The sequence below is a fragment of the Sceloporus occidentalis genome, unplaced genomic scaffold, assembly GCF_023333645.1.
Source record: "Sceloporus occidentalis isolate IW3139 unplaced genomic scaffold, rSceOcc1.0.p SCAF_2, whole genome shotgun sequence".
Classification (NCBI taxonomy): Eukaryota; Metazoa; Chordata; class Lepidosauria; order Squamata; family Phrynosomatidae; genus Sceloporus; species Sceloporus occidentalis.
In genome coordinates this window covers 236,048,817-236,074,421 of record NW_028316982.1, presented here as the reverse complement: position 1 = coordinate 236,074,421, position 25,605 = coordinate 236,048,817, and the positions used below count along the sequence as shown (strand labels likewise).

Sequence of the window (25,605 nt, the reverse complement as noted above, 5' to 3'; positions counted from 1 at the left end):
ATAAAATGAATAGTCACAGTAAAGGAAAAGAAATTTTGTTTGCTAATTGTTGTGTATTGTAGAATGTTTGTTAGATTTGTTAGTTTTATATGTGGTAGATGTATTTGTTCTTTGTTATAACTATTATCTTGGGGGTTTTTTTGTGTTAACTGTATGGTTATTTTATGGAAAATAATTTAAAAAATAAATAAAAGATAATGGAGACTGAAGAGCTATATAAAAGAAATGAGCGGATGATAGACTCCTTCAAGAAAAAACATTTTGATGATGAACTCACAATTTTCAAAAATGAAATGAAATGGAAGCTTTCTCAAAGCACTTGGAAGAAATAACCCCTATTCTCTAGACTCATTGTTCAATGATCAAACCATTACACCATGTTGGCTCTTACTGAATATCAAAGCCAGGATTGTCCATTCCATAGTATTTCCAATTTCTACATATGGCTGTGAAAGGGGGACAGTGAAGAAAGCTGATCAGAAGTAAACCAACTAATTTAAAATGGAGGAGAGTTCTACAGATACCATGGACTGTCAGAAAGCCATGGGTTTGAGAGCCAATCAAGCCTCAACTCTCCTTGGGATCTGTAAAGACTAAACTGAGACTATGATACCATGGACACACTGGTACATTATTGTACTTTGGACACACCATGAGACAACATGGTTCAAAGGAAAAGATGTTTATGTTTGGTAAAGAGGAAGACAGTAGGAAAAGAAGAATACCACGTAACAGATGGATTGAATCAATCAAGGAAAGCACAGCCCTGAGTTTACAAGACCTGAGCAGAGGTGTTAATAAGAGGGTCTCTTGGCAGTATGTTGTTTACAGGGTCATCATGACTCAAAGACTACTTGACAGCAAATAAAAACAAAATAAACAGCTGCATAACATTCAGCAATTAGGCAGAAAATGCTTTGAAGCGTGTTAAAAATTATTCTTTTTTTTATCATTCCAAGGTTGCACTCATCTTGGAGGAGCGCGGCTTTGTAGGGTCTCTGTCATTTAAGAAATCTTTCTTGCCACTCTCTCCTGTTACTATTTTTAACTGTGTGCCTCTTATTTTGAACACTGAAAGACAGTAGTTTTTAAAATGCAGAACAGTTGTCTCCCCTTGAAGCATGATATTCAGGAAGGCTACCCCTATATGTTGGTGTGTGCCTTCAAGATGTTTCTGGCGAGAATGACAAAGGTGGTCACTCCTCAAAAAACTGTGTCAGTGATATCTTTAAGTCTTTTATGCCAAGTTTCAGGTCCTTGTAGGAGACTTTCAGGTCATGTCTCAAGTCTTGGAACCAACTTTAACAATAAAGAAAAGATAAAGAAAAAAACAGAGCCAGTGTGTGTAGACAGGTGGTTTCAATAACTAGTAAATCAAGAAAACATGCACAAAGTTGGAAGATAGGCTGGATCCTTCTAAAGTTCTTTTTTCCTAGGAGCAACAGCAGGCAAGACTTGCCCTTGAGCTCAGGGCACATTTATTTCTCAGAGGGGAAAAGGTCAGCAATGCTTGAGGTCTACTCAGCAGCCTGTCTCTGCTGCATATTGAAGGAGCCTTGAAAACTAGCTTTAGAGGGATCAGCCTTCCACCTCAAGCAGTCCATTGCCCAACACATTTACTTTCCTTTTCCCCTTCAAGAAACAAATGAGTTCTGAGCTCTGGAGGTAAGTCCTGTCTGCTGCTGATCCCAGGAAAAAATAGCTATAGAAGGATTCAGTCTATTTTCCTATTTGCAGTGAAGGCAGTCTGCTGAACAGACTTCAATGCTGGCTTCCAAACACAGGAATATCAAGCCAGTAACTTAAAAGATATGTCACAAGACAAGTCAAGTCAGTGCAACATTTATGTGGAGTCGAGTACAAGTCAACCTATTGAAGAGATCTGAGTCTTACGTGAGTCTGATCTACATCACTGATGGTTGTATCAAATATGTAACTTTTAGAACTGCTAAATTGTGTTCCTGTATGGCAGGGGATTGCACTGGATGGCCCTAGTGGTCTCTTCCAACTCTATGACTCTATGCTTCTTGGCTTTCGCCTTATGCTTGCATGAAAACACCAAAAATGAATAGTTTTTTGGGGTTTTTTGGGCTATCTGGCCATGTTCTAGAAGAGTTTATTCCTGATGTTTTGCCAGCATCTGTGGCTGGCATCTTCAGAGAATATTGGCATAGAAGATGCGAGCCACAGATGCTGGCGAAACATCAGGAATAAACTCTTCTAGAACATGGCCACATAGCCGGAAAACCCCCCAAAAAACTATGGATGCCGTCCATGAAAGCCTCAGACTTCACACTAAAAATAACTTTTGTAATATATTTCTGTAATGGCTGTCTGCTAGGTACAATAAAATAGCAACTGGTTGACTACTTTCTGACATTGGTGACCACAAAATTAACCTATCACATTTTTTTCTTGGTAAGATTTATTCAGAGGAAGTTTGTCATTGGTTTCCTCTGAGGTTGAGAGAGTGTAACTATACCAGAGTCACCCATTAGGTTTCCATAGTCCAGTAGGGATTTGAACCCAGGTCTCCAGAATGCAACATGGCTATACCATGCTCGCTCTTAGGGTGGTTTCAGTTCATCTTAGGGTTGCCATAAATGAGAAACAATTTGGAGTCATGAAACAACAACCTCCTATATATTTTGTAAGAACAGAGATATTCAGCTCTGAGAAGAAAACCATTGGTCTACTCAGGGACACCCTAATATATTTAGCTGTCTGCGGGCAAAGGTCAAAATGGTATCTGCTCCCCGAGATTCTATCCAAGTACAGAGGCTGACTAATTGGGCAAATGAATTTTCCCTTAAACTGGCAATGACTGAGGCTTGAGAAGAGCAGACTAGTTGAAGGGTTCAGGACAGAGCTGTGTGGCCAAAATGCAGCCATTTGCACTACTCAGCACTGTAGTTGTCCTAAGGGAATATATGTGATCTGTCATGTACTAAATAAAGAGGCTACAATGGATCAGAAAAGTATATCCTGTGGTGTTCATGTAGGTGTATTCCATTCCCCCCTCCTTTTTGCCTCCAATTCCCCAGGACACCCAATAGCCTTCAGACCTAACAAAAATTGTCCCTACCATTGAAATCTCTAACCAAACAAGTATACAAATTCTGTATTTGGATAATGTCAAGCTAATTGGGAAAAATTTATGCAATATTGTTGTCTCTAGAAATGGAGGAGGAAACGGTTAAAGATCAAATGATAAAGTGGGCCACATGTGTTGGCCATCCAATTATACTCAACCAGTGGGGAAAGGCTTGGAAAGATATAAAGAAGTTGACTCTTTCTCAAAACATCAGGGAAAACTTTTTTAAAATGACGTATTTCTGGTATCTTTCACCTTATAAGATGGCCATGATTTATAAAACTAAGAAAGAAAAATGTTGGAAATGTAAAAAGAAAAAGGGGACTTTCTTTCACTCATGGTGGGAGTGTAGTAAAGCAAAATTATTTTGGAAGACAATTAACAATTCAATCAACCATATTATGGGAAAAAATCTAGTGCTGAAACCAGAGTTGTATTTACTGGGAATGATAGATGAAAGAGTTAACAAAGAGGATGAGAGGGCAGTATTTTATATGATCTCTTTAGCAAGAATATGTTATGCTCAAAAGTGGAAATGTGAAACAACTCCAACCAATGATGATTGGTTATTAAAACTATATGAAGGAATGGGAATGGATATCTTGACCCAGGTTCTGAGCAACATGTATAGAGAAAAACCATTAGACCATTGGGAAAAGGTTATAACTTTCTTCGAAAAAGAATGGGGTAAAGATGCAACTATAAGTTTAATTTAAAGTAGCATTTTCAGAACCACAATATAATTTGAAATCTAAAATTTCCTGTCAAGCTTCTCTTTTGCAGTGGTACGGAGAAATGTGTATGACTATCTTGTATCTCTTCTTTTTTTTGAAAATGATACTTAAAAATAGGGTATAGAAAAAGATAACCAAGTATGAACAATAAGATTCTGTCTGGTAGATAGGAAGTCAATTTGTCCTTAGGTTTAATGTTGTCTGTATTAGATGTTAAAGGGTAGTTGTGTGGATTAGAGGGGGGGGGTTGTCAGGGGGGGTTGATGTATTTATTGTTGAGATGTAATTTATGTTCTGTATATGTGTTTGTTTTTTTAATCTAATAAACTTAAAAAAATTTTTAAAAAGTGTCTTAAGTAAACTTAAAAGTGTTCTCAATGTTTAATTGGACATTAACAGGATATAAGATTAAAGCAATCTAGCTGATATTTTAGTTAAATTCACTATAAAACACCCCTCCTTCTGATGACAGAAATGTTATTCTTGTTTCTTCCTTCACCCACTGAATGAGGTAATGGACTAATCAAGAGACATTGTTCATGCCCTAACATATGGTCCACTAAATCCACTTGGATTTTTGAACTTTTGGAAAGAAATAATCCTTTATTTTGTATTGATACTCTAAAGACATCAGATCCCATCTGATCTTGGAAACTAAGCAGAGTCAGCTCTAGTTAGTACTTGGATGGGAGACTGCCAATAAACAGCTAGTGCTGTAGGCTTTATTTCAGAAGAAGGAAGTGGAAAAACCACATCTCAGTATACCTTGGCTAAGAAAACCCAATGAAGTTCATGGGGTTGTCATAAGTCAAGATTTGAAGGCACATAAAAACAGATATACACACTGATAGGATAACTAAGCCAATCCCTCTGTAGGAGAGAAAATGGGTTATTCACAGGAGTATTTTATTTTCTTCCACAAAACTGGGACAAAAATATGCAAGACAGGATTGGGGAGGTTTATTTAAAAAGAAGTCCCACCTATAAAAAGAAGCCCCCCCACACACACACACACACCACATCTCAATATGTAACACTAAATACAATCAGCCCCACATATCCATAGCTTCAAGCGGCCATGGCTTCAAAATATTCAAAAAATATAGAAATTCCAAAAAGCAAACCTTGATTTTTCTATTTTATATAAGGGACATCATTTGACTATGCAACTCTAATGTGACTTGAGCATCCACAGATTTTGGTATCCAAGGGGGACCTGGGACCAAACCCTAGCACATACAACAAGGTCCACTGTATTTCTGTTGTTTATTTATATATTGCCATCAAATTACATTCTGGGATTTGTAGTTTGTTGCTTCAACCAGCCCAGCTGGTCGGGACATTTTTCAAATCCTTCAATCCAGGATTTTCCTGGTTTTCTGGGACAAAAGGTAAGCCTAGCTTAAGAAAATCTGTTAGTGGAATGTTTCTTTAAATTAGGGATAGTGAACTTTGGCCTCAAGATTTTTGGACTACTCTCCCCATAGTCCCTTCCCATGCAGGGTGGGGTTGATGGACACTGTAGCCCAGTAAATCCAAAGTTGCAAAGTTTCCCCTACTTCTGGAGTAAATATATTTTAAGTTGTGTTTCCTTTTTGTTTTGAAGTTTGTCAGTCCCTGCCTCCCCATCACCACTTCCTTAATTCTCATGCTGAGTGTTTCCAAGTAAAGAAAAGAATAAATGGAATCTTCTGCTATAAACAGGTGGTTTTCTGGCATTATTAATCACAAAAAGGCTGTATATGACTTTGCAGTAGAAATGGGAACGCTTCTGAAAATTCTCACTAGTCCACTTATTCCAGTACCATCAGAGTTTATGTATTACAATAAGACTTGTTTCTGCAGCTCTGCTATTGAAAACTATAATTCAATAACTATTAGCATCAGGTCACAAAGCAGCAGGATTCTGTAGCATCAGTTCAACATACAGTACTATTGCTTATTTCTATCAGTTCAACAACTGCTGAAAAGGCTTTTTTATTAGATTATCCAACCAATATTTCACCTACAGCAGAAGCAAATAGAGCCCGTCAATAACCACCCAGATGTAAATATAAATTTAATTAAGCAAAATTGTTTTTGTCAACAAACATGCTCAAGAGAAAGTGTCTAAAGCAGAAATAAAAAAAAAATACTGCCTCCTAACTAATGGCATGTTTTTCCATACAGAAAAGCTTAGAATTATCTTAGAAGAAATCTGTCACTTAGTCTAAATGATTTCTAAGAAGTTATAAATCAATTTCCTTCCATGCAATCCAGAGAATAATATTGCTTAACATTAATTATTACTTCCATTGTAGAGGTATTGAAAGAGATAGCCATGTTAAGTCTGGTTTAATATAAAAAGACATAAAGGAATCTAATAGAATCTTTGGGACTAACTAGGAAAAAGAAATTTATAGTGTAAGCTAAAGTTTGACTCATCAGATGCTTCTCATAAAGTGGACTATAGTCCACAAAAGCTTACATTTTCCCCAGTTAGTCTCAAAGATGCTACTAGATTCCTTTATGTTTACTAATGAATAATGCATCAGGCTTGTCTGTCCAATGGCACATTCCTATTTATGTCTCTGAAACAGTGCTTGAAACAATGCAGGACAGAACATGACTATAGGAATGATGTGTCCTTTTGAATTTTATTTCATTAAGGTGGTGATGAGATATTTCAGTTGGTCCAGCCAATTTTCAGGGTCTACTTCAAAAAGTTCCTAGATTCCTTAGCTCTTAAAAATATTAAATAGGCCAATGAAAGATAAATGTGTTTGAAGCCGGTTCCCCATTGGGTTACAATTAATAGACAGGTTTCAGAAGGAAATAAAAATAATAATCACAGGATGAGGAGGGTTGGTTGGCATAATCTAGTTTTGTACTCAATCTGTTTAACCTATAGGTAAAAATATATAACGAAATATGTGGAGACATCCAGTGATAGTAAGCAAGTAGTTGTCCAATTTGGACCTTGTGCGGTACAGAAACTTGGATGTCCCTCCTGTTAACTTCCATCAGGGCTTGTATCTACCTGTGGGACATCCAAGTTTCTGTACCACACAAGGTCCAAATTGGACAACTACTTGCTTACTATTACTGGATGTCTCCACATATTTCGTTATATATTTTTCAAGCTGTAACACCAGCTAATCCTGACCATTTATGAAGACTCCTAGTTGAAACATGTTTGGTCTTGGTTGGATTTCTCAGTTGTAATGGGATTACTGTGTTATCTCTTTAATTTATCTTCTGGGAGGTGTTAAGAACTTTATTTCTATATGCACTAGTACTCTGTATGTTTGACACCTCCATATATCTGATATATTATTTGGGCTTTACAGTTCTCAAGCCTAGTACATATTGGTAACACTAGCCCTTTTCTTACATTTGGGCTTTGCACACAGACCAATACAAGTCAGTCTGTCTGCAGGATTGTATACATTTTATCTCTTTTAATTCTTCTTACATTCCACCGCTTCATTTTGTTTTAATAAAACTACTGTGTTTTTAAAGTTTTTTTTCCCCTAGACTTTTTTGCTTTCAAACCTGTTGTTTTTGGGTTTAGGGTATCACCTTTTTGTTTTCTTTGGTCCTTTATTGTGAAACATACTTAGGTTGCAAACCAAAGTAGAAGTTACCCACACAGGCTGAAAGAAGCTATTCCGCACTGTTTTCAACCTCGCCTGTTCCAGTGATGCATGTTGCCAAAACAGGAGCAAACTGGAACAAAGCAGTTTTCTGGGGCTCAACACCAGAGCAAAATAACCACCCTTTTGCTCCAGTCCAAGCCAGAAAGTGAAAAATATGACACCAGTGCACAGAATTTATGCCAGTGTGGAGATGGGGGTAGGGGCCGGGAAGCTGCTAGAACCATTGCTACCCGTAATGTGTGTGTGTGTGTGTGTGTGTGTGTGTGTGTGTGTGTGTGTTTTGTCACCCACTCGTGAACTGATCACACATGTGCATGAGTGGTCGGCTGCACCATCAACTGATCACACAACAAGTGAAGCAGAATGAGGCCAACATGGCAGGTGCACCATATGGATGGTTGATTCCTTCTGTGATTGAATGGCTGGTTGCATAACTGGTTGTGTGGGATGTCAAATGGGCTATCAGTGGGCAGGATGAGGGTGGTGAGTGGGGGCTGATGACAGCACATCCATGCACATGTGCACATGTGTTTGGGGTGGAACAGGAAAAAATAATGGTGGGTACCCATGAGTCTGTCCTTGCAAAAGAAGGGGGATAGTGCAAGCTGCCTGTGGGTATTCAGCCCATTGTGAGAGCCAGAAGTGCAGTATTTCCCCTCCATCCACTCAGCACTGTAGTCTTAGCAGGGAGTATGTCTCATTGAACCACTCTGAATATACTCCATTTTGTCTGATTTTGGGAGCTAAATGGGGTTGAGCCAGGTTAGTACTTGAAAGAAAAAAAACAGTAGCAGAGATCTCTAGCTACAGCTAGGCTACTTGAGACCCTGGCAAGCGATTGCCAATCAAAGCCAAAGATACTGGGCTAGAAGGACTTAAGGCAAATTTCTATTATCTTAATGGGCTTATCTCTGCATAGCATTATACAGTAGTAACTAATTCCACAATCAACAAATATTAATTTATTCATTTACGATTTGTGCATACATGTATATAGCACCCTCCAAAATGTTTATCTCCAGGTGATTTACATTGGAAATTGCTTTGCAAAGCAAAACAATTAGATACAAAATTATGCAATAAAACAATTAAAATCAATCAACCAGGCATATTGTTGAACTATCATCAGCCCAAGTCAGGTTCTTCTGTGGTGAGGAATGATGGGGTTAGCAATTTAACACTACCTGGCTCTGAAGGCAGTTATGAGGAAACCTGTTTGGGAGAACTTCTTCTAATGATGACTAGACAATCCCAACTCCTGCAACAAATAACTATCTATTAAAACAGTAATGGAAACAGAATTTCTAGTATTTCAAATGCAACATTCTTACATGGTTAAAACACCAGCCATTAAAAATACCTGAGATGTTAAAAATGCTTCAGTCAGGCCTCAAACAGAAGGGCCAAAAGTGCCAGCTTAGGGGCATGTGCAGGGAGTGGCATTTAGATGACACAGCCCAAACATGACCTGAAGTCTAATGGAGAGGGCGCCTGGCCAGGAAAAGCTGACTGCAAAGGAGTGAGGAATGTCCACTCTTTACAGGCATCCCATTCAGGACCTTGGTGACAACCCGGATTGGGATCGGGCCCATACAGTCACCGCAATACTGCTCTTATCAGGGCGGGAGCAGCCTCTGGCTGCTCCTTTTGCCCCATCTTCATGACTACTTTGATGCCTAAAAGATAATACAGGGGCATCAGAAAATTAAGGGCCAGCTGAATATAAAGCTACTGCCACATCATTCTTTTAAAAAATGGATGTGGGCAATGTATGGAAGTAGAAACCTGCTGAAAAATGGATGGGCTGTTCCATTGTTAGTAAACACTGAGATTAAGGCAGGAAACATGTAGTGGCTGGTAGGGAAAGTCCTAGTGCTCTTAGGCGGGTTACAGACCGCCATTAAAGTACGGACTCAGTCCATACTAGGGTTAGGAAGGTGCGGTGCTTCCACACACCCCTAACCCTAGTACAGACTGAGTCCGTACAAAATGGCGGCTCCCCTTCCACAAGGTGGCCACCATGACGACGTCACAACCGCACCGCCTCTACACGGGGCGGTGCGGACGTGACGTCGTCGGTCCGCGCCAGGGCACCTAGGGCGCCCTTCCCGCGGACCAGGAAGGAGCTCCATTTTGGCGCTCCTTCCTGGTTTGCGGCGGCGCTTTGCTTCGCTGGGCCCAGCCTTCAGACGGCTGCGCCCAGCGAAGCAATGTAGAAACCGGCCAAGCGGCCCCTTTCTCCTTCTCCCCACCGCCACGGGGTGTCCTTGGGGCTTGAAGCCCCAGGGACACCCCTTTTCAGGCTGCGGGGAAGCGGCGTTTTGCTGCTTCCCCGCAGCCTGAAAAGCGGCGGATTGGGGCCTCAGCGGCTGCCGTTCTGGTAGCTGAGGCCCCGATACACCGGGGAAAGGGGCAGGTACAGCCCGCCCCAAATGGGCGGTCTATAACCCGCCATAGTTTCTTTCTTAATTCCTTCCCCAAAATGCACAGCTTGGCAAAGAAATTAGAGAAGAAGTTTATGATTTCCCTGAACAAGTAGCACATCACCGGGGTTGCCCACCTCCCAGTTATCTTAAACATACTACATATCATATAAATCTTTTATGACGAGCAACTTTCTCACTTTTTTGGTATTAAATACAGGAATGAATGGGTGGAAATATTGGCAAAAGCTTCCTAATTAACTGTAAAACCAACCAGGAGAACAAAGATTGCTGTTAGGAACTAAGAAAACCACTCTGGATTTCATAATTCAAAACCTCAAACCATGTACCTTGATATAAATTGTGGATACAGTTATACTCTTATACAGAGCTTGTGGGAAAGGAAATTAAAGTGAATAACTAGATTGCATGTTATACTTAATCCTTCTATTACTGTCACTGGAAAGGGAGCCAGTGTTTACTCGCCATATACATCTCTTCCTATATCTAAGGATTAATGCAAGTGAAATAAGAACAAGCTTTAAATTTATTCAGTGTGATAGCAAATAAAGGCAGGTTACACACCGCCAAAAATATGTATTCCATACGTATTAGGGTTAGGAAGGGGTGGTGCTTCTGCACCCCCCTAACCCTAGTACGTATGGAATACGTACAATATGGCAGCACCCCTTCCACATGCGGGCCGCCATATTGACGTAACGGGCGCTCTGCGTCCGCACGTGGCGCACCGGAAGTGACGCCGTGAGTGCACCCTTTGGCACTTGCGGCGCCTCTTCCGGGGCCCGAGAAGGAGCGCGATTTCCGCGCTCCTTCTCTGCAGCGTCCGGGAGTTGCGCCGTTTAAAGGTTGCATCTCCCGGACGCTGCAAGCGGCGGCGGAGCCAGACCGCCGCTTTTCGGCGGTCTATAACCCACCATATACTGCTTTTTACTACTCAGATATAAGGGCTACATTGTCTAATTCTCAATCTAGATTTCTTCATGCATTATTTTACATTGTAAGAGACAATACTTGCTCTAGGCAACTCTGTATATACAGCTTGTTGAATTTTGTCTCTTTAGCACTTTTCTGATTCATCTGAAACAGAGACTTTAAATCATTTTTTAAAAAATGATCTATGGAGAATGTTACCTCTGGGGAACTTTTAGGAGAAGAAAAAGCCAGTTATAAATTCCCGGGATACAAAGCTCTCTACAAAGATCTGGGGAAGGGAAAAGAAAGCTTTTTCAAGCCTCACCATCACAAGGGGATGGGGGACACACTTTACAATAAATAAATCAGTTCTGGACTGCAGTTCTTTTCACTTTCATTGGCACAAAAGCCCCTTCAATATTATGGGATATATTTCTCAGAGTAAACACACATCAGATTGCTGTTTAGGACCCCTAGTGGCGCAGTGGTTAAATGCCTGTACTGCAGCCACTTACTCAAAACCATAAGGTTGCGAGTTCAATACCAGCAAAAGGGCTCAAGCTCGACTCAGGCTTGCATTCTTCACTAAAATGAGTACCCGGATTGTTGGGGGCAATTAGCTTACAGTTGTAAAACGCTTAGATGCTGCTAGTTCGGTATGAAGCGGTATATAAATGAAACTGTTTGTTTACATTCAATAAAATTTTCCCAAATGGGAGGTATACTTCGTTATTGAGATGGCTACCATAGCCCTGTGATCATTGTTATATTTGAATTGCAACATCATTGACTGGAAAATAGCCATGTTGTTATTTAAGAGCTGTAGGCTATATGCATGAGATCACTTTTCAGCAATCCTGGGAAGTTACTTTTAAGGTTAATTAATATCATGTCATGCTGCAACCAAACATACCCAATAAGTATTATTATTATTATTATTATTATTATTATTATTATTATTAACCTTTATTTATAAAGCGCTGTAAATTTACACAGCGCTATACATACAGTCTTTTTAATTAGACAGTTAGTACAATGATGCTCTGGTATACTGAGCAATAGAGTTCCATTCAGCTGTGATAGATGTCCCAAAAATGTGCATAGTCTTTTGGGATATTTCATTCCCTCCCCACACCCCCAAGTTCCACCCTGAAACATATTCCACTGAACACTAGAAGGAACTTCTTAAGAGTGAAAGCAGTTTACTAATGGAACCAATTGCCTAGAGAGCTGGTGGGATCTTCTCTGGAAAACTTCAAAAAGAGGACAGCTACCTGCTAGGGAAGCTTTAGCTGGGGATCCTGCATTGAGCAGGAGGCTGGAACTGATGGTGTATGAGGCCCCTTACAACTATATGAGTCTATGACTGAAGCAGCCTCTTCTTCTGTTACTTTTCCTCATGTCCATTTCTATTATTTTATGAATGTCAGCTTTTCGTTCACCATTTCTTTTCTACTTTGCACAGAATGTAGATCCTGTGAGCAGCAAGTGTGTTCTCTACAGCACTTAACACCACAAAGGTTAAGGCTAAACAATGTGTGGACCTTGAGTGTTGTTCCTATGATTCTTCACCATTGGCTATGCTGATTATGGCTGATAGACACTGCAGTCCAACTTTGGGAGGGCCACACATTCTCTACTCCTGCTGTAGGAATTACAAAACTCTTAAAAGAAGAATCTCAGTGAACTCATTAACCCTTTCTGATATACACACTGGAAAACACAATTTTAAAAAAGAAGCTTAAGCACAGTCCATTAGGCCTCCTAGTAAATAATAAGTAAAGAGAGGCTAATGAACACAAATAATAAAGATAAGAAAAACTATCTTTAATCATATTTGTACTTTTTTGCTTCCCTCCTTCCTGGATATAGAAAAAGATACTGTATGAGATGAATTGTAACTCGTTGGCACTAAGGTGAGAGATGAGATGCCCTCAAATGTGATATTTGTGGATTTTCATATCAGTGAGGTGATGAATTCTCTCCATGGTTTATCTTGAACTTAAGAGGGGCTATCTATGGTGCTCAACTTGTTTGGGGGATAAGATTCACTTGCCAAAATAGCTCCTTTAAAATTATAACTAGCACTTGGATCTGATTCAACATCCCACTTGCATGGATGCCATCTGTTGCCATTGCCTGTAAAATTTTCTCTAATATGTATATTATGGAGACTTTCAATGAGAACACTACAACCTAAGCATGTTATACAAAGGATAGGAATTGTGTGGCCCTTGTAGGCATCCATTGTGTACATCATGGGATCTTCACTGACCCCCCTCCCAATTTGGAGTTCAAAAGACTTTTTTTTCCATTTGAAAAATGTATTAAATAGCTGGGTTTAAAAAAAACCTTAATGCTGTTTTAATAGGATTTTAAAATTATTATTATTATTATTAGTAGTAGTAGTAGTAGTATTAGTATAACACCATAGTCCAAGAAGTAATCAGACATCATACCCCAAATGGCAATCATGGTGAGAACCAGCAGCCCTCTGGAGCTCAGAAGGAGCAGAAAATCAGGCAGTGTCAACCTGCTATCTGCCGAGCATGCTGACCATGTACTTCACATACAGTTTAACTTTTCACAACCAGGCCTAGTTAAATTTAAAAGAAAAAAAAAAACATCCACTTACAAAGGAGAGTCAGGGGCCATTACAATCTTAAAGAGACAGATCCTGCATACTATGTTATCTAGAAGCTATCACTACAGCTATGAAAAAGGAAAAGAGGAGGAAGGTTGGATAATTGGATGTACTGAAATAGGTGCAGTCATTTGATAGACTGGACAATTCCTTCATTCTTGTTCCTCTTTGTATGACATCATGTTTCCTGAAACAAAGGACGAATAAAAGGGGGGGGCAAGGGAGTCATCCTCTGTCAATGTCACCAATGAGCTCATGTCCTTAGATTAAAAGAATGAGGTAATAACTTTATAAAATTCATCGGAGATCAACAGCCCTGCCAAAAATGGAAGCTGACCTGCATTTACTATTTGTAACAGCAGTAGCCAAGTGTGTCTTGAAAATTAGCCATCCAGTGCTATTGGCTGGTAGCCAACTGGATCAATTTATTTACTGGCAGACTTCCATTGCCAATTGCAGTGCTAGCCTTTACTGACTGAAATAACATGATTTTTTTTCTTTTTTAAAGCAAGAGTCATCCTTTCCTGCAGGGAAGTAGCCAAGGGGGGGGGGGGCATGGGGTCCAAACCCCCCTTCTGTTAGATACAATGAATGGTGTGCGCCACTGCGCCACCACACCCAAGCCCCATTATAATGGTGGCTCTTACTCTGGACTCCCCTTCCAAAATCCTGGCTACGTCCCTGTTTCCTGTGAATTTTGGAGAGTTTTCTCCTGAAAAGATGTGTGGTGAGAGTTGGTATCTGGGTTTGTGGCAAGGTTTAGCATCAGTGTCCATATCCGTGTTGTGTGTCCTACTGTAGGAAAGTACCTGTTTGAGGTTTGGAAGCTGTCTGTAGGTGATAAAAAGCCAGCCACCAAGAGTCTTTATGAAAACTCCTACTACCAACTTCTTTCTTTCAATAACATCCAAAAATGATACCTTTATTGGGCCAACCATAATGCACAATTACATGTTGCAAGTTTCCAAAGTCACACTGGCTTCTTCATCAGACAAACAGGAGAAAGAAATTGAAGATGTTAGTCATAGACCTGCATTTTCTGGTTTTGGTCTTAGTTCAGATGGTAGGGAGGGCTATCTGCAGGCTGGTCCCTCCCCCTTTGGTCATTGGTAGATTTTCAAAGTCAAGGAAATTTAATGTCTATTTGCAATTCAAAGAAGACATTTCCTTGGAATCCAGCATGTCTCCTTCCTTTGTGAAGCCACAGGCTCCTGTGTAGGTAGAGAACACTGAATTTCTCAAGAAATATTCATGTTAGATTTTCTTTCTTTCAGTTAGCTTCAAAGATGCTACAAGATCGGTTTGCATACTGATTTTCCAGACTAACTTGACTTAAGTCTTAGAATCTGAAAAGGAGTGCCTAAAATAATGGATGACCCACTTTGACCTCCTGTATGCATCCATTCAATGCCTGAAGTCCTGTTTGTAATCTGCTGCAAGAGCAAGACCCTGCTCATCTCAGCAGTAAAAGTGTCATGCTGCTGTCTGCTGTCTTGCTCTTCCTCTATTATTTACAAATCCTATATAGAGATGTACAAAAATCAGTAAATACAATTTTTCTAATCTTTGAGGAGAAAGGCTGTCTCAGCATCTGAAGACACCTCAGTGGAAAAAATGCCTAATTGTTGATAATTTTTTCACACTTCAGGATTTTTTTTGAAAACCAAAATGAGACACTTTGTATGAAAAAATATATTTTGCACAAAAACTCTTTGCATGTAAAGATATTGTTTTGTTGTTGTGTGCCTTCAAGCCATTTCTGATTTATAGTAATCCTAATGCCATGCGTCACAGGATTTTCTTGGCATGATATGTTGGGGCTTTTGCTCTCCTTTGAGGCTGAGAGAGTATGACTTATGTAAGGTCATCCAATGGATTTCTATGGCTGATTGGTAATTGGAACCCTGGTCTCCAGAGTTGTAGCCCAAAGCTCAAAGCCACCATACATTTTTTTTTAACCAAAAAAACCTCAAAGTGCAAAAAATTGCCAAAAATGTGCAAAAATATTGTAATCACACCCAGTGGGAAAAGATATTTTAATTTTCCTTTCTTGTGTGCAAGAATAAAATAACTGCACATTTATTAGGCTAACTCCATTCAAAGAACTAACCAAAGTGATGCAGATTAGTTGAGCACATAGTCTTCATAGTCTTCTGCAGAGTCTTCACCTGAGTATGGATCTCAGAAGATGTTTCTAAACCACATGAACTACTTTCAACATTATACAGATTCCTTCAAATAAACAGCATCTATTAATGGGAATAAGCATTCAGTGACAGCCCCTGTGTAAATAAGCATGTTCATATATATTACATAGATGCAATCTTGTAAGTTTCAATGGCGCGTTACAGATGGGCCCAAGAGGCGTTGTCGGCACGCCGTGATTACGTGTGGGGGCGGCGCTTCCTGACGCGCCTTGCCCCTCGCGTGTAATGAGTGCGTCAAAATGGCGGTGCCCTATACAGATGGGCGCTGCCATTTTGATGTCGCGGATGCGCAGCATCCTGACATCGCACCCCGGAAGAGATGCTGCGAGTGCGTGCGTTGGCACTTGCGATGTCTCTTCTGGGTTGCCGGAAGAAGCATGATTTTCGCGCTCCTTTATTGCAGCGCAGAGGAGTCGCGCGGTTTGGCTGCTGCGACTCCTCCGTGCTGCAACCGGCAGTGGACCGAGACCGCCCCTCTTGGGCGGTCTGTAATGGGCCAATGGGTTTATAATATTTCAGTATTTAGATAACATATCAAAGGAAACAATCTTTTCATCATTTGAGCAAAAAAGGGCATCATCCTGGAATTGTACCTGCTTAGCACTTGAAAGAGCACCTGAGCAGGGACATAGCCAGGATTTTGGGAAGGGGGGGCAGACTAAGTGCCACCATTATAATGGGACTTGAGTGCAGAGGTGTGGAGGCATGCACCATTCATTGTATCTAATGGAAGGGGGGGGTCTGGACCCCAAGGACCCCCCCCCTTCGCTATGTCCCTAACCTGAGGCTGCCTAGAAGTTGTGAATTTGCTACTACATTACTGCTTGTGAGGAGGAGGCTGCAGAGGAAAGGATCTATTACTTATGAGGCCATGTGAGCCTGTGCTTTTTGGTGGGAAAAGAGGAGGAGGAGGATGAGGAGGAAGAGGGGGGACCCCTTCCCCATTGGAGGGAGGGGAGTTTGGGGCCAGGGGCAGGACCAAGGAGAAGGCCCCCCTCCATCTGCCTCCTGCCTCCCCTCTCCCCCTCCCCTCCAGGCAGTGAAGGAAGGAAGAAGGGAAAGAGGGAAGAAAGAAGGGATGGAACGGGAAGTATGGGTCCTCCTCCTCCTCCTCCTCCTCGTTCTCCGGGGTTCCCTTCTGACTGGTCTGTCCCCTCAGCAGAAGCCACCAAAGGTTGCTACACTCTGGTCTGTCAGGGGTTTCCTAGTTTCTCCTTGTTCTTCCTCCTCATTCCTCCAACAGCTTCAGTACAGCCCCTCTGGGCTCTCTTTGCTACCGCTGCCATCAGAGGGGCCCCTGGTCCCACCTGCCTGCTGCTCAAACTCACAGGCTGCCCCTAAAAGCTGTCCTCCATGACCCCCACCAGCCCAGATCCTACGCCTTAGGTAGGAAAGCATGGAGGGAGAGGACCAGGAGGAATCGCCCCAGAGGAGACCCGAGGAGGAGGAGGGATGCTTCAGGAGCACCTACTGCTCTCCTCTGCTGCTTCCTCCTCCTCTACCTTCCTGGTGGTCCCTGGCCAGGCTGCCCCAAGAAATGGAGAGGAGGCCCCTTCAGCTTTGTGTGGAGGGAAGGGAGGGGAAGAGTGAGGCAGAGGGACCAGGCAAGGAAATGGATCTGGAAAGATTTGAATTGTCGTGGCTGCCTCCTTCTCTACCCCCTAGCTGCCTCTTCCTTTCTCCTCCTCCTCCCTCCTCCTCTTCCTTCCTTCCTCCTCCTCCTCTCTCACCACCACCCTGCCCTGAGGCTGCCCCTTCTTCCTTCCTCCTTGTCTTCCTCTGCCTTCCCCGAGATCAGGCTTGCTGTCCGCGGATGCTGAAATATGCAGATGTAAAGTCCACGGATACGGAAGGCCTACTGTAATAAACCAAATTATTCGATAATGAAAACATCATACTGGCCACTCAACTATCCTTTTATGTGTTCGTTCTGAGACTCACCTGGTACAAAATACCAGAGGAACTTTGGTATAAAATAAGTCCACTATAAGCACAGTGTGACTTATAAGTTGCATGCAGCCCCAAAACCTTTTATGTATAAATGTATTCATTTTTTCAAAAAATGAAGCCAATCTTCAAATAGCAGCAAGGGAAAGCTCTTCAATTTCCCACTCTCTCAAGCCCTTTCTCTTTCCAATACTTACTTTTAAAGGCGCTACAAGGTCCCTTTGCATACCCTTTTCAATAAAATACATAAAACTAAAATGTTGAAAGTAAAAGAAACTAAGAACATGAAACTAAAATGTTGAGAATCGAGACTGAGTGTCTGGCCCAGGCCTAAAGAACTGAAAGGTCACATAAGTATTATAAATGGAAAATTAATATTCATTCTTTCTTTTGTATTACTGTATCCTTCATAAAATGACTGCAAGGGCCCACAAGATGGCATGTTGAGTAAATGCAGACAATTTTTGTCCCTATCCTTGTTTCAATAATTCTGTGAAATATTCAGCCCATGTTAGTTTAGCACTAATTAGGCTAGGCAAATATCAATTTTTGTTCAGCTTCATTCCAAGAAAAAATTAAATTTCCCACTAATAGCTCAATCAAGTTAATCAATGTTGCACTAATACTGTCAAATGTGTTTTAATATAATCAGTCCACTTGTATAATATGCCACTTTTTATATTCATTTTCTCTCCTTTTTTTTACCATTAGCTTTCTCTTTTTTTCACTATTCAGTGAATACATTTTAAAAGTGTTCAGTTCATGGATGAATGAATCTTTCAATTTTAGTTGCTCTGTGTATCTATTTTTTTAATGTGGAGTTACTTTCAGTATATTTTTGTATAATTTTGTGATTTTATTAAACATTTGCAAGAAATTGTATGAAGATTTCTCTCAAAATACACATTTTTACACATATTTGTCTAATGTATGTTTTTTGCAAGCAACATTTCCTCCTATATTGTACTTCCCTTAATACAGGCATTTTAACACACATTTTAAATTAGAAAATTGTGCAGCATTTCAAATTCTGCAGAAGCACATATACTGAGGCATAACTGCATTTTGTTCTATCAGTGCAGAAAATTTGAGTTTACATTATTGTAAAAATGTGAACCAAATGAATCCCACCTGTTTTCCTAATTCAGAAACCATCAGCTAGTGTTGGCTGAAACAGTTATATCAAGTGGAATATTAAGATGCTGAATCAGCCACATGAAATGGGCATGTTCTCCAGCCTGACATGTGCTCTGTTCAAAGAGCTTGCAATGCAGGAAGAGCTTGTCAGTATTAAAAAGAACCATGGAAATTTCTTTTAAAATACCTCCTGATATTTTGCCTTCCCAGAACCATCAAAATTGACTGCTTTTTCTGTCAACTCTTCACTTTCTGTGGTCTCTGCTGAACAGAATATTTTTCTGAACCAATTCTAACCAATAAAGGAGAGACTGATTCTCTGGGTTTATTCTTACGTTGTTCTTGTTTATTTTAGTTATCCTTGCAGAACATTTCCATAAAGACAGTTTTTTGATGGGAAAAAATTCACATGAAGATATTGCCATGTCATATACTTTGCTAAGGGCCTTTATTCACTATATAGCGAAATGCATTAGTGTGGTGCTTATTGTTGTTGTCATGTGCCTTCAAGTCAACTTTGACTTAAAGCAATTCTATCCTAGGTTTTTCTTGGGTGCATTTAATTAGAGGAGGGTTGCCATTGCCTTCTTGTATACCTAAAATACCGTGATTTAGAGCAAATTTCCATGGCTGAGCAAGGATCTGAACCCTGGTCTCCTGGAGTTCTTGTGCCTTCAAGTTACTTCTGAATTATGACAACCCTAAAGTGAATCTATTATGGAGTTTTATTGGCAAATTTATTCCAAGGGGGTTTGCCTTTGCCTTTGCCTTAGGCAGAGAGAGTGTGATTTACCCAAGGTCACCCACTGGGTTTCCATAGCCGAATGGGTATTTGAACCCCGGCCTGGTAAAACACCCAAACTACTACACCATACTGATTCACTGTTCAACCATATTCTCCAACATTTCACAGATGAAACCTGGACCGCATGTGTCCAAGCAGCACCTGGAAGGTCAAGATGGAAAAAGTTATTAATTAGAAAGTGCACATAAGTTCAATGAGGCTGCAGCAGTTTGCTTTTGCATGAGAATATGGGAAAGGGCAAAATTCTGCCCCTTCTCCCTCCCCCCAAAAAATCTCACTAAGTTAATTGAGTGCAAACCACTTTTCCACTTTAAAATCAGTTTACAACAATGGAAGTAAGTGTGAACAAATGAGGAAAGTGGAAGGAGGAGAGTAAAACTGGGAGATTTTTAAAGCACCTGAAAAAGTGAGATGACAGAGGTTTAACAGGGACTGTCCCTGCCAAATCAGGATAATGATCCAACATTATACCATACTGACTTAAAAATGTGTGATCTTTACACGTGATCTATATATGACGCTGCACATTATAATTGACACATATCAGAGCTGTTGTACTTGCTTTAGATGCTGCTGCAATGGCAGTAAGTCAAACCTCTTTGCTAATTCATAAAACAGTACTGAAATACTGAATTCATGCATGCATTGATATATTTGAGAATTGAGCATCTGTACCCAATGTCAGACATCCCATTTGCTTTAGCACAATTCCACTGAGCTTAATAGGACTGCATGGAGTTAATGAGAGTTGGAGCCTCTCTCATCATGAAAATTCATTATATATTCCACAAGCATCTTTACTACCATTCTCCCTTCCTTTTCCTCATACAAATCAAGAGAATTCCAGATTATGCTCAAAATAAGTTTTTATGGCAACAGAATTGTGAAAAACAACTGTACATATGACCTATGGACTGAAACCAATTACTAGAGTAAACCAGGTGAATCAGTTGAATTTACATGCAGGTTGACATACCATTCTACAGTTGATTCAATTGGTCTATTACAGTCAGGACTAGCAATTGAAGGCCAGTTCACATGTCATTGCTTATTTGGCTCATCCCACTGAAAGTTTTGTCTTACTGCTTTTATGTTAGAGGAGACATTACTCTCTCATGAGATTTACAGACCCTTTTGGCAGAAACTGATTCAAAATCATTCTTGGCTAATCTCCACCAAAGTCCTTTGAAATAAAGCCAATGAAAGCATTACCCAAGGAGAATGTATTGTTTTCTGTTTTTGCCTACTCTTCAGATTCTCTGAGAGCTCTAGATCTTTTATTGTTTGATTATCACCATTTCAAATGTTTATCACCATTTCAAATTAGCATCCCCCAAATCCAGGGTACACAGATATTTACAAATAAAGAGGTCACAAAGCATGGGATGTGTGGTCTGACAGTCTTTATCCCTTCCTGCACTACATATCTAGATTGTTTTTATTTCAGTTTGTCACATTTCATTTTGAATTCTTGATATTGGTGTTGAAAATCCTATCAGAACTTTGAGATGTTCATTCTCTCACCCCCACCCTGACTATAATTGTTCCTAGAGAGAGATAATGACTAATCCACTTCTGTATATTACACACACACACAATTCTCATTTTCATCTCAGGTTTGACAACTTTTGCAGGTTATCCCACACTAAAGCCTTTGGGCCTGCCTCACTCTTGCACAATAAACTTCCAACTGATAATAAAACTATTTTGATATTATTAATGGCACAACCTCTTATTTCAGCAGTGTAGAGTATACATTTCTCTGCAACTGGAATGACTAACCTGTGTTATTTTAATCATTTTAGAGTACAGCTAAGTGGCCAGAAATATTGTCATAAGCAGGTAACCATCTTCTAATAAAATGTCTCAATAGCTATAAACCAGGACATTACATACAAAGAGGGAAATGATTTCCATACAGTGCTTGAAACATATCCCTCACAAAGTTTAAATAAGAGCTTCTTTTCCCTATGAGTGAACCCTGCTTGTGAACTTGGCAGGAAGGAGTGCACACTTTGCTCACAGAGTGCCCAAATCAAGGTGACCAGATGTCCTCCCTTTCCAGAACATGCCCTACATTCAACCCTCTGTTCAAGAAGAATTTCAAAATATCCTCCATTTTGAGCATGACTAAGAAGCATAAATTTACATTTATATGAGTGTTTCTAGCTTTTATTTGGTAACGTCTTACATTTTTCTTGACTGTCCTACATTTTGTGGTGCCTTGTCTTTCTTTGTGGTTATGACATCTGGCCCAAATGGTTGATCCTATCACAGAACTTTATTGCTGAGATTTATTCCTGTCTTCCACTCAGAACAGATGGATGCCTGTTCTATTCCTCATCAAAGCTGTGACTGCACTGTTTCCATAAAAAAGCCATTACTAGGTTTTCTCATTCCATGTATCCCACCCTAGTCTCACCAGTCCATACCAGGTCATGTTTCTTCCTCAACAATATTACCATACCTGTCTTCTCTTCGGTTTGGCTACTCTCTGCCGTCTCTGCTTGGGGCTGTGCTGTTGCCTTGGCAGTAGCATCCTCTGCAGCAGTAGGTGTAACGACAGTGGTGACAGTGTCAGGCACATCGGCTTGTTTAGGTTCCTCCTTGACTTGGGCTTCCTCGGCCTTCAAGGATGGTGAATTATCAGTGGAAGCTTTAGTGGCACTTTCTGTTTCGGTGGCAGCAGGAGTGGGCTTTTCCTCCAACAGGGCAGCAGGACTAGTGGCTTTGGGGGCAGGTTGTTCTGAACCAATGTCAGCTGTGCCCTCCCCCTGCTTCTCATCTGCTGGGGTACTTCCCCCTTTCTTGCCATCTGCAGGCAGTGCATTCTCAGTTGGAGCAGCTTCTGTAATAGCAGGTTTGCCATCTGTGAGACCATTGGCAAGGACCTCTTCCTTCTTCTCGCCAGCTTCAACATCATTAGTTTGGACATCTCCCTTCTTCTCTCCCTTGAGCTTTTTCCTTGTTATGTGTCCACGGAAGCTAGCCTGAATTTTGATGGCTGCCTTATGAGCTTTATCTTCCGGTTTGATGCCATCTTGTTCAATCTTTTGGTCAATGTCATCATTTTTTTCAACCTTACAAAGGAAAAAATAGAAGAGATAAAATTAAAAAATCTCTCAAAGCAAACATATCCATTGTATGCTGGTTAGATGTCTTGGGCAGCACGTTGCAAGAGATACATTAGTGTACTGAGAATAAAAGGGTTACCAAGACTTTCCTGTTCTTTGTTTGCTGTACTTAGTACAATAATGAAAGTTCATAACTATGCAAACATCCTACCAGTTCATGATCAAATAAAAAATCCAAGTCCAAGGTGTCACTTCTATCTCATATTTCATGTGCTAAGTCAATTTCGTATGTACTGTATAAATATCTTACAATTTAACCTAAAAAGAAATCCAAACTGAAACATTTCACAGATAGGGAAAAAGAAGTATTTCTATCATAGTAACATAAAGAAGAGAGATACCAGTACTTCCTAAGCGGCAATCCTATACTCACTTACCTGGGAGAAAGTCCCATGAAAGTCAATGTATTGAATTCTTCTGTTATTCTCCTTAATAAATACCAGTGATGCCTGTGTTCTTTTCAGTCACACTCTTATGCACCTTTGTTTAGGAGTAAGAGACTAAACAGACCAGCCAAAAGGGCCAACATCGGGGTGGAGTGGGGGAGTGGTGGCTGTACGCCACACAGCCCAACTCTGCCACCAGCTGCTGTCACTCTGCTCACTCGACCAGACAGCGGGCAGTGTTGTGGTGCTCCAGCAGTGTGGTAACTACACACCGCATACCCCAAAGAGTGCTGAAAAGTGCCACCACAGTGGCAAGGCCACCCATTTTGCTGCTTCTTTTTGGCCTGGAAAAATGCCAGATTAGGGTGCGGCATGCAGTTGCCATGGCCCTGATCCGGCACTCAAATAAGTGGCATGACGCTGCTCCTTTGGGGCTGTCTGTTTAGGCCCTAAGTCCCATTAAATAAGATGGGACATTCATCTGAGTAAACATGGGGCTGATCATCAACAGGGTTCCTGCTGATTTCTGAAGTATCACACTTTTGATGGAAAATGTGGGATTGCAGAAATCAGTGGAATTTCTGTATCACATGCCAGGAGTTCTCATGTTATAAACAGATTAAATTTCTAGGTTTTATTCTGCTGTTTGATGTATATTTTATGAGGCCAAAACTGCTCTAGCATGGGGGTATTGGCTAGACAAGTGCCCATTCTTGTAGCTTACATTAAAGTTTTTATCACTTAACATCAAGCAATAATCCACCATGCAGGATTATTTATAATTAAGTACTGTTGAATTAAATGAATTTCACTCCCCAGTAATCAAGCACAGGATCAGGCTGACTGACATATTAGCCAAAGCATTGCCCCAATTTTGTTTGCACTGTTAGGGATGTGGTATATTGAAGATTTTCTAATTGTGATAGATGAAGGAACTTCTATTAAGTGTTGACATCTTATTTCTTAACTTTGTGGCTAACAAATAAGACAATTTTACTTCAAAGGAAATGCTTTCTACACTTATTTATTCATCATTTCCACCTCAGGCTATAATCTCATGTGCATTTTTTTGAAACTAAGTCCTACTGAATGGGGGAGGAGAAGAAACCTCTGAGTATAAATGCTTAGGAATGCACTGTATGAATGTTCATATTTTACAAAAGTTTTATGATTCTCTAATTTTAAAAATTCTGGGGCTTCTCCTTTCTCTTCCCACTGAGCTTCACTCCACGTCTACCATCTCTTAAGGCATTTTCAAGGGAAGTAGGTGAATACCACAGCCTGTTTCTGACAAAATGTGAGTATTTAAGGAGCAGTGAGGGCACACCCCAAGGTGTCACCTGGTGCAGTCCACACACCCCTAGTGATTCCACTGAGTACAGAAATCTTGAGTGCTGGACTAGGACACTAGGAGACCAATGTTTGAATTCCCACTCAGCCATGGAGACCTAGTAGATGACCTTGGGCAAGTCATACTGTCTCAGCCTCAGAGGAAGGCAAGGCTAAACCCCCTCTGAACAAATCCTGCCAAGAAATCCCCATGGTCACATTATGGTCAGCGTAACTTACAACTTACTTCAAGGCACACAACAACAAAAGCAATCTTGAAGACAAAGTTTATAGCACTAGATAAAAGGTGGAAATGCATAACAGAAATTCCAATATAAGGAATGTATCCTTTTGTCTCCCTTTAATTATATAAATCAAAACCTTGCTAGCTTAGTCAAGGTAAAAAGTAATGGTAAATGTCTCCCTTGACATGAATGTCTTGTTGAAACCAACTTTAGGGGGCAGTGCTCATCTCCAATACTAAGCCAAAAAGCCAGTGTTGTCCAAAGATGATTCAGTGATCATGTGGCCATGATGACTGCACGGATTGCTGTTATCTTCATCTACTTGCATTTGCATGCATTTGAACTGCTAGTTTGGCAGAAGCTGGGAGTAATGATGGAAGCGTGCCCCATCATGCAGCATAGCCTCCAACTGCCAACCTTCTGACCTTATGGCCGTCAGAATTGGTGTCTTAAATGGTAAGCCACCACATCCCTTAGTCAAGGTAAAAAGGGCCTGTATATTATATGATGTTTATCAGAATCCTTTGCTGTTAGTGTTTTATAATTTAATAAACTTCCTCTACCTCTGGGCACTTATTTGCCCAATAATACTTTTTGACTGTTAAATGCAAGAGGACCACTCCTATCCACTCTTATTGCCTTCACATCTTCTGTCCCCAAATACAGTTATCAATCCATATCCACAGACTCTGAATCCATGGATTCAACCATCCATGGCTTGAAAATATCCCTCCAAAAATGCAAGAAGCAAACCTTGATGTTGCCATTTTATATATGCAATCCCCAATGTTACCACCCCCTTATTTATAATGGGAATTGAAGCTCCACTGATTTTTGTTATTTATGGGGAGGAGGGTCCTGGAACCAAACCTCAGCAGATCCCAAGGGCCTGCTGTAGTATGATAGCTAGACCTTTTCTGGTGAAGAGATGTTCTACTGTTCTTTATCA

At 40.5% G+C, this 25,605-nt stretch overlaps 1 protein-coding gene across 1 annotated transcript in view; it reads right to left on the bottom strand.

Annotated features, from left to right (window-relative positions):
* The window catches only part of GAP43 (growth associated protein 43), a 92,524-nt gene that overhangs the window by 26,082 nt on the left and 40,837 nt on the right, over positions 1-25,605 (bottom strand). The window contains exon 2 of the mRNA XM_089508184.1: positions 22,030-22,642. Coding sequence (XP_089364310.1) covers positions 22,030-22,642 — 613 coding nt within the window. The remainder of the gene's footprint in view (positions 1-22,029; positions 22,643-25,605) is intronic.